This window comes from Erpetoichthys calabaricus, chromosome 14 (genome assembly GCF_900747795.2).
Source record: "Erpetoichthys calabaricus chromosome 14, fErpCal1.3, whole genome shotgun sequence".
In the NCBI taxonomy this organism is placed as follows: domain Eukaryota; kingdom Metazoa; phylum Chordata; class Cladistia; order Polypteriformes; family Polypteridae; genus Erpetoichthys; species Erpetoichthys calabaricus.
In genome coordinates, this window is record NC_041407.2 from 29,427,716 (window position 1) to 29,441,432 (window position 13,717).

The following is a 13,717-nucleotide window of genomic DNA, read 5'->3' on the forward strand; positions in this document are numbered from 1 at the left end:
TCTTGGTTTATATCACCATGTCCAAGTGGCTGCTCGTCTTCTTTTTAGCAATTATTATATGTTTCAGACCAATTAAATCCCCAGTTTCCTAATGCTGATCATGGGGGCACAAGGTATTGTATATCGGTCAGATGTGCAAGTGGGAATCTTCAGTGTGCGCGAGTGACAATAAACGTCAACTTCATTTAATAAAAAAACTTTTATTGAATTGGTTGGAACAGACTTGCACGATGTGAACTTAATTTCCCAGGACCTGGCAATTCAGAAACTGCTAATAAATTAATGCGGTTGTGAATTTGCATGTGCTGTGCTATACTTTTTAAAAATGATGTCTCCTATACTATGTTTACTCCGAATAATGATTTTACTGTATGTTCTGACTCCTCATAAGCTTTCCTTTTGTTGATTTTGTGGATCTGGTTGAGGCCATCTATATGTCTTCATTTATGTGTTTCTAAAGGTGCTCTTTTTCTTTTCTGTGTACTTTTGTCCTTTTCTTATTAAATATGTTAATGTATTTCCTAATCCTATTACATATTTTCATTGGTTTTGCAGACAGGCAGTGTCCTGTGTTGTTGGTTATCTTTTTATTTATTTTTTACAAAAAATGTAATTCATCTTCTTGCTGAAAAATACATTTTCCCCCCTTGTTTTAAAAAAATATAAAAACTAGTCAAAAGTCTTAGAACACCTCAGTTTTTATGTAAATGCATGCAGTTTAATGTCTTAATATTTCATGAAATCAAGGCAATGAACAAATAAACAATGGCAAATAATAATAAAGTTGAGGGATCATTAAGTGTACAAAATCTTACTCAAACCTATGATTCATCAAAGTAGCCACCTTTTACAGATATAACTGCCAAACACAAACGGCATTATTTCTGTAATAGAAATCAAATATTGGTCAGAAAGATCTTCCCAACACTGTTGCAGGAATTTCCACAATGTGTTGCACTTGTATGTTGCTTTTGTACCATCTTATTTTCTTTCAGTGTAGTTCTGACATAGCTTAGAGCCTGTTTTGGGTCATTGTCTTGCAGTAGGATGACACCTTGACCTACTAGACGCAGACCAGAAGCTACTGCATGGTGCTGCAAAAGGCTGTGGTAACCCTTTTGATTCTGTGCCTGTCACCGACTCCAGACCATCACACTTCCTCCTCCGTGTTGGACAGTTGGTGTCACACACTAAAGAACCATCCTTTCAACAACTCAACGGTGTACAAACATCCTGCATGATGAACTGTACAAACACTCTCAAACCTGCAGCACAAAGTCTCCTCTTCACAGTAGAAACAAGACTTGTGTTATTTTGACCACCGTTATGCTGTCCTTGAAGCTGTTGTGCTGTGAGGCGCCTGCCATGCAAGCTGGTGACCCTCAGAAACTGTCTTCTGATTGGGTTGTGACTTTGGGTCTGGCAGATTTCTTCCTATCAAGAGTTTCTTTCGGTTTCCAGTTGCCTTGGAATTGTGTAGGACACCACTGGACTTGCTGACACTTTGGAGAAAAAAAAGAACAAAAAAACCCAATTTCTTTAAATGAAAGGCCTACATTTCTAAGGGGAATAATGCTCTTTCTTATTACATTTGTTGTCATTTTCTTGCCATTATCACTGGAATTTTCAACTTTTTACAGTGTAATATTATCAAAGTAGTACTTCAGCAGTTGTAGTAACACAGACAAAGGGTTTTTAAGTAATCACCAGAAGTTGGGACCCCTGTGCAAACTGTGTGCTTCAACTTGCAAGGCTTAATTTGCTTTAATTGCTGCAAAACGTCATCTGTAGGTTTTAACCTATTACTTGTTCCCTGAAGAAATTTGTAATATTCTAAGATTTCCTTTTTTTTTCAGTTGTTGCTAACCTAAACTTTAAATTTAAACTTTTGACAGTTTACTGCTTACCTTTTCACCATTTTAGGTCATTCAATGCATTTCATCTGACAAACTGAGGTGTTCTAAAACTTGACAGGTAGTGTATATAGGATTTAGGGATGAAACTCTTCTTATGCGTAATAACCGAACCTTACATTTATCTTGCTAAACTGTTAAGCTTCAATTTAGAGATCTGCTCAGTACTGAATTTTCAGTTCTGTTCCTGCAAAGTATCATCCCGTTCATGGATGGTCCCCAATAATTTCCATCCAAAGTCCACCTGCTTTCTCCCACCAAAAAAAATCCATTTCACTGCCAACCACATTTTCTCTTCTGCAAGGCACTTGAATTGAGCACAGAGCTGAATGTTTTAAGGGGAAAGACACGAGTAAATCTGGTTAGGACTTTTTTTTGATTTTAAAAGTATGGTTGTTGTTAGTCTATTTCTGTCATTTAAAAAAAATAAAATATAGATGAACAGATCTAGAGGGTTCAAAACACACTGCAGACCCTGACCACATGAAAGTAACTCGATAGATATACGAGGGGGGACCCAAAAATAACCGGAATTTTGTTGTTGTTAGGTTGGTACTTGTAGTATGTGGTTGGGCTGCTAGGGCGATCTAGTTACACTCCTCACAAGTCAGTCTGCCAAGTGCCATCAGTCTGGAAGGTTGTGCTTGTGTTCAGTGAATTTTTTTGTAAAAGTAGGTTGCACAACAGTGTGAGAAGGAAACGCCCTGATTTGTGGGAGTCGGGCGATTGGTTCTTTCATCATGACAACACTCCATCTCACACTGCTCTCAGCATTCGCCAATTTATGGTAAGAAACAGTATGACAACCCTGAACCACCCACCCTACTCACCGGATTTAGCTCCGTGTGATTTCTTTTTGTTCCCTCGGATGAAAAAAGACTTGAAAGGAAGGCATTTTGCTGACGTCGAAGAGGTAAAACAAGAAACGACCAGAGCATTAATGGGCATTACTTCAGACGAATTTAAAAAATGTTTCGAACAATGGAACAAACGGTTAGATAAGTGTATTTCCGCCAATGGAGAGTACTTTGAAGGAGACTAATTGTAGTTTGTACAGAAAATTAAATTAAACACGTTTTAAAAATATTTCCGGTTATTTTTGGGTCCCCCCTCGTATGAAGGACAGTTTAAAAAGGCACTCCAATCAGTAACTGCTATCGCCTTACAAGCTGCTATGCAGATGCACCACAATGCCTGGAATAATTAAACTCCGTCTTTATCAAAGAAAAAAAAGAAAACGAGACCCCACCACATCACAAACATATAACAAATATACACACAAAATATAGTGTATTACATGCCATCAATAGTGAATTTATAATCGTCAAATAACTATTATATAAACAGTGCTTACTGTGTGTGTGTGTGTATATATATATATATATATATATATATATATATATATATATATACTATCCATCTATTATAATTTAGCAAGAATTTTCTCAGGGGTTCCTCTACACTCTGACCACCTTCTCCCGACCACATGCATAAAGTCTAATTGCCCATGTCTGCTCACTACACTTAAATTTTAGTCCCAAGCTATAAAAAATTGAGTCAGGTCCCGCGGGAGTGCAGACCTCTACTTCAAAGTAAGCTGTTGCTGGCCAGACACCACACACATTTTTATGAGCTACACTAGCAAACACATTGCTTATATACAAGTGAGCAGTGACCAATAATTCAGTCCATCGAGGTTCTTTAGCAACTGCGTCACAGAAGTGGGTGAGCAAGTTTGGAAAATCGATGTTTTTTCTAGGCAGGCTGTGTAAGGGTCTCCTTTCTTCCCATTTCATAAGCCAGCTAGCGGTCTCTCTCATCAGTATGATCAGGCAGTTTATTCTAGGCTCCCACTATTCTGTGTTTATAGTAGCACTTCCATTTTCCATCATAAATACACTTGTCTTTTAAATTTCGCTTGAGTCCGTGTGTATCAAGTATAAGAATAAGAATCTTGAAAGTTTGTGTAAAATCTTCCCTGACCAAAACAGAACTGACTGTGTTACTTGAGCGTGTTCAGAGTGCGTCTCACTGATGAGTGTAGGGGCTGTGCAGACTGGACCGTGGTGAACAGGACAGCACATGACCTTCCTGTTCCATTACCTTATTTGCACTGCAGCATTTACTTGAGCTGTTCTTTGATTTTACAGCCCAAACCTGGTGTTGCTTAGCATTTAATTATTTCTGCACATTACAAAGAGCTTAGAATGCTTTGGACACTCTGCTGTGTTACAATCAACCAGACCAGTTCTTAAAAAAATAAAATCCACACAGTAATGCCTCCAAATACATTACTGAAGTAAAGTTTGAGATGTGTAGAGCCTGCGTTCCATAAATGTTTTGATACAAAGAAGATTATTCTTTGCTATGCCAGAGGAAGAGACAGCATAAGTGCCATTTTACTTAAAGATTATACCCAAAAATAAAGACAACAGACAAATCCAGAATAACTACACACAGAACCAGACTTTTATGACATCAGGAGTATAGAAGAGGAACAGTAGCAGATGAGGTACTTGCCTTCTAGTTAGTGGTTAGTTTATTTTATTCAGAGGTCAAAATAAGATTCTTGAGATCCAGTAAACATCAGTATTATAAGAAGAGCATTGCAGACAACAACAGAAATAAATACAATGATAAATCCATTTTATTTTTGCAGCTGGTAGTTGGCTCTGAGTTGTATCACTTACCAGTAAGCAACATCTAAGTTGTGCTTTGAGTTGCAGGGAATAAATACAATTGATTTGTGTATATGGTCTGCACTTATTTCAGAGGACAATAAAAGATGGAACCCTCACAAACTGATTGTACTTTGTAGTCCTGAACGCTCAGCAGTATATTACTGGTTGTGTTCCACTTTTATTAAAATTTGGTTTGGTTACACAACCAGGTTGTTTGGAGTGATACAAGAGGAGAATGAAGACGCTCCGGAGCCAGAAGTAAACCCCCCAGCAAGTCAGTCTTATGCTGCCACTGTGGCTAAACCTAGTATGGTGCCTTCCTCTTCAGCTGTCAAAGGTAAGGGAAGTGTTTGCACTAATCTAATGTATTATTCATAAATTTTGAAAATTTAAAAATAAAAATACACACAGACGACTATGTTCTTATAGTTTTTCAGGTAAGGGAGACGTTATGTGTTGTGGTAAGGTCGTTACTCACTTATCATAGTACTGACATGTTGATTAGCAAGTGAGAATTTGACCGTACTCTGTGCATTTGACAATAATGACCCTATAAACTAAAAGCAAACATCTCTGTCTTGCCTCTTGGGACACATCTTTGCAGACTGAATATGCTCCAGTTTTTTTATTTCTTTAAATACCTTATGTGTTGTTGATTAAAAGGTGTGTAGAGTTGCATGCATGTGACTTGATAATTATTGGGATAATTGTTATCCCCACCCGTTTGCCTCCCCCCCCGTTTGCCCCCCCCCCCTGTTTGTTGTGTCAAAGCAATGCACATCAAGATGTGGTGGTTTTGAGTCAAAGTAAACCGGGTATTGTATCAGGTAGTACAAAAAACAAAAAAGAAATTAATTTTGCACTCTCATGCAAACTTAAGGAGTGATTGTCAGCCGCATTGTACGGTTTAACACAACATGCTCTTGCAAGCCCATTCTCATTTAAAAGGACCAGTTGGCCTCATTTCCCTTTGATACTTCAGAACTCTATGCTTCCTTCTTAAACACATACCCAACCATTGTCATTGCATTTTCTTCATTATAATAAATTAGATGAGTGATTTTCAGCCACCTAAAGTACTGTAGTTACTGTAAACAATAATTTGGCTGGACCCCCTGCAGACTAGTGTCTGCACGCACCACTATACATTGCCAAAAATATAAAACACATTTTTTTCCCCTTTTTATAGTGCTGCCATTGTTTCTGACAAAAAGTTTTATCAGTGCCATGCCACAGTCCTGCTGTTGAAATACCACTGTAGCCATTTCCTGTTTATGAAAATGGTCTAGAAATATTGTGAGATTTTAATGGTCTTATAATGTATGTACATTATATTGCCACAATTCTTCTCCTGAATGACTACTAAATTGAGAGCCTGGCGAAACAGGTTTGAGATTCAGCCCATCTTCATCACCTATATCATAAAAAGAGGGTTGAACCTGGTCTGTGGGATTTCAATCCACTTAGTGTGTACTACTGTTAAACATGTAAAGAGTATGTGTTGTGTTCATTCTTCAGTTGCTCAGATCATTCATTTTTTTGGCATTTGTAACGAATTAGACCTAATATGCTGAAAATGGCTTGATCACTACCTCTCACCTTTTTAAAAACTGTAAGGCAACAAATAATAAATAAAAAGAATGTTATAAGACAAGTAAAAGTGTGTTTACAAAGCCTGACACAAAGATGGAAACAGCAATGATTATTCCTCCCACAACACAAAATAGCCCCTACAGTGTGTAGAATAATACAGTGGAACCTCTGTTCATGAACATCTCGGTATACGTACAACTCGGCTTATGACCAAAAAGTTCGCCAAACTTTTGCCTCGGTTCACGACCACACACTCGGTATACGAACAAGCCAGGTCCCCTTTAGGTTTGTACATGTCCAGTCTCTCCCTGTGCATTTCCTGTGCAGCGAGCAAGAGAGAGAGAGCGCGACACACACACACACACACACACAGGCGCTCCAGGCTCACAAAAGAGAGAGAGCGAGCGAGGGACGCATAAGGTAGAGAAGGCTTGTTTTTGTTTTCAGTTCTATTTACAGTGATCGGTTCGTAGCCTGCATTGTTGCAATGTTACTTTTCTTGGTGGTTTATTAAATTACTGATTTTTCAAATGTTCAATTTTTTCCCCTGTGCTTGAAACTCATTAAAAAAAGTATTTTTAGCAAGCGGTTCCTAGCACTATAGCGTGAACTATTGCAGTGTTAGTTTTCTCTGTTGTTCAAGGTTTTCTCAGTGTTATTCAATGTTTTTACATTTAGTTTACTATTACGCTGTGCATTCTATGGTTTAATTAACTATATTTGTGCTTAAAAATTAAAAAATATATATATGTACATACAGTTTGTACGGTCTGGAACGGATTAATTGTATTTACATACAATCCTATAGGGGAAATTGCTTCGGTTCACGACCAGAGTTTTGGAACGAATTATGGTCGTGAACCGAGGTTCCACTGTATGTGCAGTGAATTACACACTGCAGCCCTTCCTGAAGTTCGCACAATAGCCCTATTTTATTTATTTAGTCTTATTTTATTGGGTGGAAGAAATGTACTTGTAGAAGCCAGCCAATCAATGCCTCTGAATTTTTTAAATGTAAAATGTTTTCACAGTCAGCACTGCATCATAATAAATAAAAAAATCTCTCCCTGGACTGCTAGATGGAAGAGTAAAGCAGACTTCAGGGGATTATCACTCCTGTTAATGATTGCTAATCTTTCCCTAACTAGACAGATTTTCATAGCTGTAGCTTCTCTAGATGGCCAAAGCAGTTGCTGATCCGTTGAGGTAGTCTGAAAATCATTTATCTCAGAGTACTGCTCTCCCTTGTTGATTCTGAAATCTGTGCAATTTATGCAAGTTACTCAAACCGATTCAGGAAACTGGGAGTACAACCAGACTTTCTACCTTCAAGGGCGCTGCTCTCAATGTCCAGCCTCCTTCATGATGGCATGTACAGGTTATCGGTTTTGCCTGCAGAAACAAATCACAAAGACAAATGGCAAACAAGTAACATTTCAATGTGGCGGTGCTACAAGCTGAACCAATGTTAATATCAAACAATGAGCATATGCTATTTAAGTTAGGAAGATGATAACTTCCTTATAAATGTAATATGAAAAGCTGGTGGACAATCTGCAGCCTTTAAGTGAGCTTTTTTGTTTTTTTTAGGTTATTCTGAGGATGGAGGTGCAAAGAAAGGAGAGGTGATTCCAGAGCACGAATTTGCAGCCAGTCCAGTGTGTCTGGACGACGAGAACGAATTTCCTCCTGTGAGCATTCAGAATAACTAAATCTACTTGCTGTGTCATCTGTGTGTCACTATGACCGAACCTTTTGAGAGTTCAAGTGTTGGCCAGTCTAATGGGAATTCTTTGGAGGAGCAACACATTGCCATTACCGGACAAGACGGTGCTTCCTTAAAGATGAGCAGGGAGAACATCTTGTACCTTTCTAATATACAGGAGGCATTTGTGTTCTGTGCAGAACAAATAATCATTGATTAATATTAGCAAAGCAGAACCAACAGCTATTGAAATCATTCAGTGTAGAACACATTAGTAACATTTGAGATCTTTGGTAAAAATACAAAAAAAAATTAAATAAAACTAACTTCCCGAATTCTTAATTAAAAAAATATACTGAAAAAAGTCATTTAAATAATATCTTAGAAGATAAAACTCGTTACAGTTTTTTATTTCTAATACTTAGAATTTTAAAATGTAATGAGAGTGATAGAATTAGAAAGATATATTTTAATATGTTTTTATAAGTACAGGGAATCACATTATATTTCAAGTTTTATGAGAATCACCTTAAATTTGATATCTATACAGTAAAAATGACAAATGGGAAAGAAGGGGCAAGGATTGGTATGGCGGGGGCATTATGTTTTTTGAAACTGTTTAAACATAATAGTTTCAAAGGTTTTATTGGTCAAATTTCCATTGATTATTTTGTATTATAAATAGAGAAATTGGAACATTGAATCTAAAAAAGGATAAAAAAAAATAACATGTACAATGTTTTAATCACACTGGGAATAAAGGTTGGAAAACAATAATGTAAGTTACGGTACATACTTCCTGTTAGGGGACATATACAGTACATGATGCTGGTTCAGTATGACAGCATCTTACCTCACTAAAATAATAATCGCTACCTGTCATGTTTGCACATTGCCATTGGCTGTCAAGGGCCCATTAGAGCATTAGAATGTCAAACTAGTAACACAATAAGAGAAATGAAGTTTAAGGTTCACAAGATACCTGCAATTAATAAACACATGACATTTCTGGTATTGGGGAAGGGCAGTTTCATTGCAAATCTCCTTGGTTGAATTATGATTTATATTTCAGACATTTACTAATACTTTTCCACTGTTAACCCGATTTGTAAAATTTTACAAACATTCATAATTGAGAAGAGGCTGCTTGTCCTTTTTTTCAGTTTTAAGTTTACTGGTTAAATGTGCGCTGTAAAATATCTACCAATATGATTAACAGTGTGCAATGATGATGAGGTATGAGTTACAAATAATGAAGGACATTATCATGTGCTTCATGGCCTCCGGTTGCTCAGCCTACTCTCTACTACACTACCGGGCGTAAACATTGGGGGTAGCAATGAACAATATGGATAAGCAACCTCATAAAATAGGGTTATTTATTTGCGGACACGTACTTTGTTCTGTTGTATAACACGCCCCTCATTGAGGACACCAGTACAATAAAGTTCTGTTTTGGTTTTGGTAGATAATTTCTTGCCGGGGTGGAAGTCGGAATGGAAAAGGGAGACGACACTGAGGTTAAAGGAAAATTGACACCATTTGCTGTGGAATGAGAGCTAAGCCTGAAGCTGGAAGACTTGACGGTGCATGAGCCAGGAAAAAAAAAAAATGAAGGGTGCTAAATAGAAACATGAAAATTTTTGGGTAAAGGACTCTAGTTACATTAATTAGCTCAGGTCGGGTGTTTTTTATATATATGCAGGTGCATGACTGAACTAACATGGACTGAGTTAACCACAATGCAAAAGATACTTGACCAATTTTTTTAAATAGTGTATTTTATTCTACAAATAAGGCATAAGTGCTAAATGTTTTTACATGTTTTATTTTTTGTTTACTTATGTGCTGTATGTAGCCATTTGTCAGACTGCTTTCCTTTCATGTGTATGTGCCTATAAACATTTATGTTAATCAGACCAATGTATTTTGCAGAAAGTTGCACAAAACCAAAAACAGTGAGCTAAACTATTTTCATAGTTCCAAAATACAAGTTAGCAAAGCACTAAGACTTGTTTTTGTTTTCTTTCTTTTTTAACTGGCGTCTGACTGAATTATATTTTCTTATGTCTAGAATCAGAATGTTAAAAGATCCAGTGATGTTGGTAGGATTTCCATTCACTTGTTTGAGAGTCAGAAAGAGAAAAATGTGTGTGCGCGCGTGTGTGTGTGTGTGTGTGTGTGTGTGCGTGTGTGCGCGCGCAACTGTAAGTCTGGCAAGGAAATGTAGAAAGTTGAGAATGGTCAGTGGTCGTGTCCACAGCAGATCAGTCATTGCTAAGTACACCTGCTTGAGACTATACAGCTAAGCTATTTTTTAATTATTAAAAGCAAACTAAAAAAAAATTGTAATCATTAACATGGGCAAACATATGCTTGGATTTCTCTCTTTACTTTATTTGAAATTTTTTTTCCTTTTCATTTAAAATAAGCTTACTTGGACAAGTCATTCTATTTCAGTCAGTGTGCAGTTACTTCTTGAGTTTAAAAATTGTCAGAGCAAAGAATGTAATATCTTTATATTAAAATTAGAATAAGTATATATGTAGTAAATGTTAATCTACATGCTAATAACGCAATTTCAGATTACTAAGAGATTCCACAATGGACTGTACTCCAGAATGGTTCCTGCCAGTGTTGCCGGGGGATTCTCAGGTCCCCAGCCAACCTTGAAGTGGATTAAGTCACTGTGGGACAGCTGGCCAAATTCAGCTGCCTTCTATAAGGTAACGCAGTTTGGTTGTAGTATCAGGTTCCATTTTTGACCATCTACAGGTGCATCTCAATAAATTAGAATATCATTGAAAAGTTAATTTATTTCAGTAATTCAATTCAAAAAGTGAAACTTGTGTATTATATAGCTTCATTACACCCAGAGTGATAGATTTCAAGCGTTTATTTCTTTTCATTTTGCCAGTAGGTCTGTGAGTGGGCCAAGAAAATCTAATCATGGGAAGTGGCTGGAAACCGTAAGATGCAAACTAAAAGAAGTGGCATTATACGTTGTAATTAAAGTCAATACAGTAAGGGCATTACAACTGCCATCCACGCCATGGCGTCATACAAAAAAGCACAGCCAGCACACTAAAATTTATTATGCAGTTTTTATGGGATGAATAGTAATAATTGTCATAGGTCATATTGTTCCATGGGGATAGTAAATGGTAGCTCACCTGGCTTTAGCAAATCATGTTGCTTATTCCTGCATTTTCTCCATTTCTTACAATGAAAAGGTGGCATGCCCTATTACTTAGATCTTAAAAGGGCACCTGGGCCAGTGAAGGGAAAAGGGCACATCCTTGCTTATATTCCTCCAATAAGTATTTTAATTGACAAGCAAAGTATTTGAATAATTTATTTTAAATGTAACTTGTCAAAATTATAGTAGTTTATACCAATGTGCAATAAGAGTAAAGGACACATTTTCTAGATGTACTGTACAGAACACTTTGTGCAGAAGTCATTAGCCAGGCTGTGAATCCAAAGATTAAAGAATTTACAAGAAAAGTAATTCAAATGTATAAGTCATGAAAAGTGTACATAAAAACAATATCCTAAATATTTGGATTTGCCAGTCAGCACTATTGAATCCATCATCAGGTATCACACCACTCAGTCCCTGTGTAAAGAAGGCCAACCCATCAAAACAAGCAAGATGTAGTCTTGTTATAAAGTGGCAAAGAAGCCATTCATCACTTTAAATAAACTACAGAAGTCATTTGCTGAAACAAGTCCATAATATCAAGATCTCTTCCTAACAACTGCCCAGTTGGAAGGGTAACAAGAAAGAAGCCATTACTCAGGACAGTGCCACAATGCAGAAGATGAACCAGATAGGATGTGGGAAAAGGTTTTGTGGTCAGATGAAACCAAAATTCAAAGCATTATATATGATGCAGACCTAACAATGCCAAACCCGCCAAAAAATGCCATCCCTATAGTGAAGTACAGTATGTTGGTGGTAGCATAATGCTTGTTAAGACTGATGGAAGAAAAGATCAAACTAAATACAAAGAAATACTGGAAGAGACCTGCTACAGTCGTTTGAGAAACTGAGGTTTGGGAGAAGGTTCACCTTCCAGCAAGACAAAAGTGGACTAAATGAATGTCATATAATCAGTGCTGGTGCCAAGTTATTTTGTGCCCTAAGACAAGCTTATTAACCACATGTTTGGTAGATAACACATGCGGCTCTGTTTTCCCCACCCTTATGATCAATTCTCTAGGCCAGTGTTTCCCCACCTCGGGCCTGGGGGCACACTGTGGCTACAGGTTTTCGTTCCAAACAGCTCCTGTTTTTAATTGGACTCCTGGGCTATTTAAGTGATGTGTTATTTCCCAAGTTCTGTGTTTTGGGAACAATATAGAAAACTAGCTATGGTAAAAAAAAAAAAAAAATATATATATATACTGTATATATAATATACACACACACAGTAGAGTCTCGCTTATCAGACATAAATGGGCTGGCAGAACGTTGGATAAGCGGAAATGTCAAGATAATGGGAGGTGTTAAGAAAAATCCTATTAAATGTCAAACTATGTTATAATTATACACACTATGAACCTAATACAGTGGAACCTCAGTTCATGAGCGTCTCTGAACACGTACAAATCGGGTTACGACAAAAAGTTTGCCAAACTTTTGCCTCTGTTCACGACCACACACTCGGTGTACGAACAAGCCAGTTTCCCTTTCGGTTTGTGCGTGCCAATGATTTCCGCACATGTTCAGTCTCTCCCTGTGCAGCAAGACAGAGCGTGAGAGAGACACATGCACACACGATGGTGAGGGCTGGCCACATAATCCAGTGTAATCATGTTTTACAACAAAACAACAGAAAAAATTAACTTGGCAACAAAAAAATAGACTACACTCGCAACTTGCAGTTCTTGTTGCCGATTGATGCGTTTTTTTTTTTGCGGTGGGATGTCGGATTATACGGAATGTTGGATAAGCGAGACTCTACTGTGTATATATAAATGTACTGAGCAGTTATATGGGAATAATGTATTTTTTTCTTTTTAGCAATATTTTGATTTTCATTCTACTTTTCTAAGTGTTCTAATTGTTTAATTAATCCATTATTTACTAATTGGGTCTGACGCTAAAGTAGTTGCAGCCTGGGATTATTCAGTGTTGTTTGCCAGCATGTCTCCTCTGCTCATTTTCAATTGTCATTAATAATATACAACAAAGGGGGAAAACTGCACAGAGAAAGGGCAAAATATAAAGAAATCAACAAAAGAGAGTTAAGCATTTAAATCTCTAGCAAAAGCAGAAATATTTCTAAATGTCTTATAAATTTAAAAATCATGCTGCTGTGCATTTCTGAATGTAGAATAAAATAAAAATAATACCAGCTAATTAAATGAGATCAGTGCTATCAGGTGCTGTCACTGATTAGGAATCTGGTTGGAACAAAAACCTACAGCCACAGTGTGCCCCCAGGATCGAGGTTGGGAAACACTGGTCTAGGCGAATGCTTAATTCACCTTAATGGTGGTGCCGGCCCTGGCCTAGTCAAAGTCCTGATCTGAAGCAGTTACTCTCTGAAAACTGCAGTTCAGAAGTGCCATCCAGCCAAGCTGAAAATCTGCCAGGAAGAATGGGAAATCTCACTCCTGGGCAATATGGAGAGCTGGCACAGAGTCGCCCTAAAAGACTACGGCTGTTATTGCAGTGCAAGGAAGCTGTGCTAAATACTGACATATAGGGTTTGAATATTCATGCAAGTGCTGTTTTTTTCCAGTTTTTATATTTTTAAAATACACTTTTGATAAGTGATTTTCTTTGGCTTTAAAAATAAACATTAGAACATTTA

The 13,717-nt window shown here is 37.2% G+C and overlaps 1 protein-coding gene across 4 annotated transcripts in view; it reads left to right on the forward strand.

Moving 5' to 3' along the window:
- The window catches only part of wipi1 (WD repeat domain, phosphoinositide interacting 1), an 87,175-nt gene extending 77,274 nt beyond the window's left edge, over window positions 1-9,901 (forward strand). For all 4 annotated transcript variants that reach the window (XM_028819140.2, XM_028819141.2, XM_028819142.2 and 1 more), the window contains 3 exons: window positions 4,804-4,931; window positions 7,778-7,878; window positions 9,361-9,901. In XM_028819140.2, the coding sequence (XP_028674973.1) occupies window positions 4,804-4,931; window positions 7,778-7,878; window positions 9,361-9,411 (280 nt within the window). In that variant the 3' untranslated portion in view covers window positions 9,412-9,901. The remainder of the gene's footprint in view (window positions 1-4,803; window positions 4,932-7,777; window positions 7,879-9,360) is intronic.
- The last annotated feature ends 3,816 nt before the right edge of the window (window positions 9,902-13,717 follow it).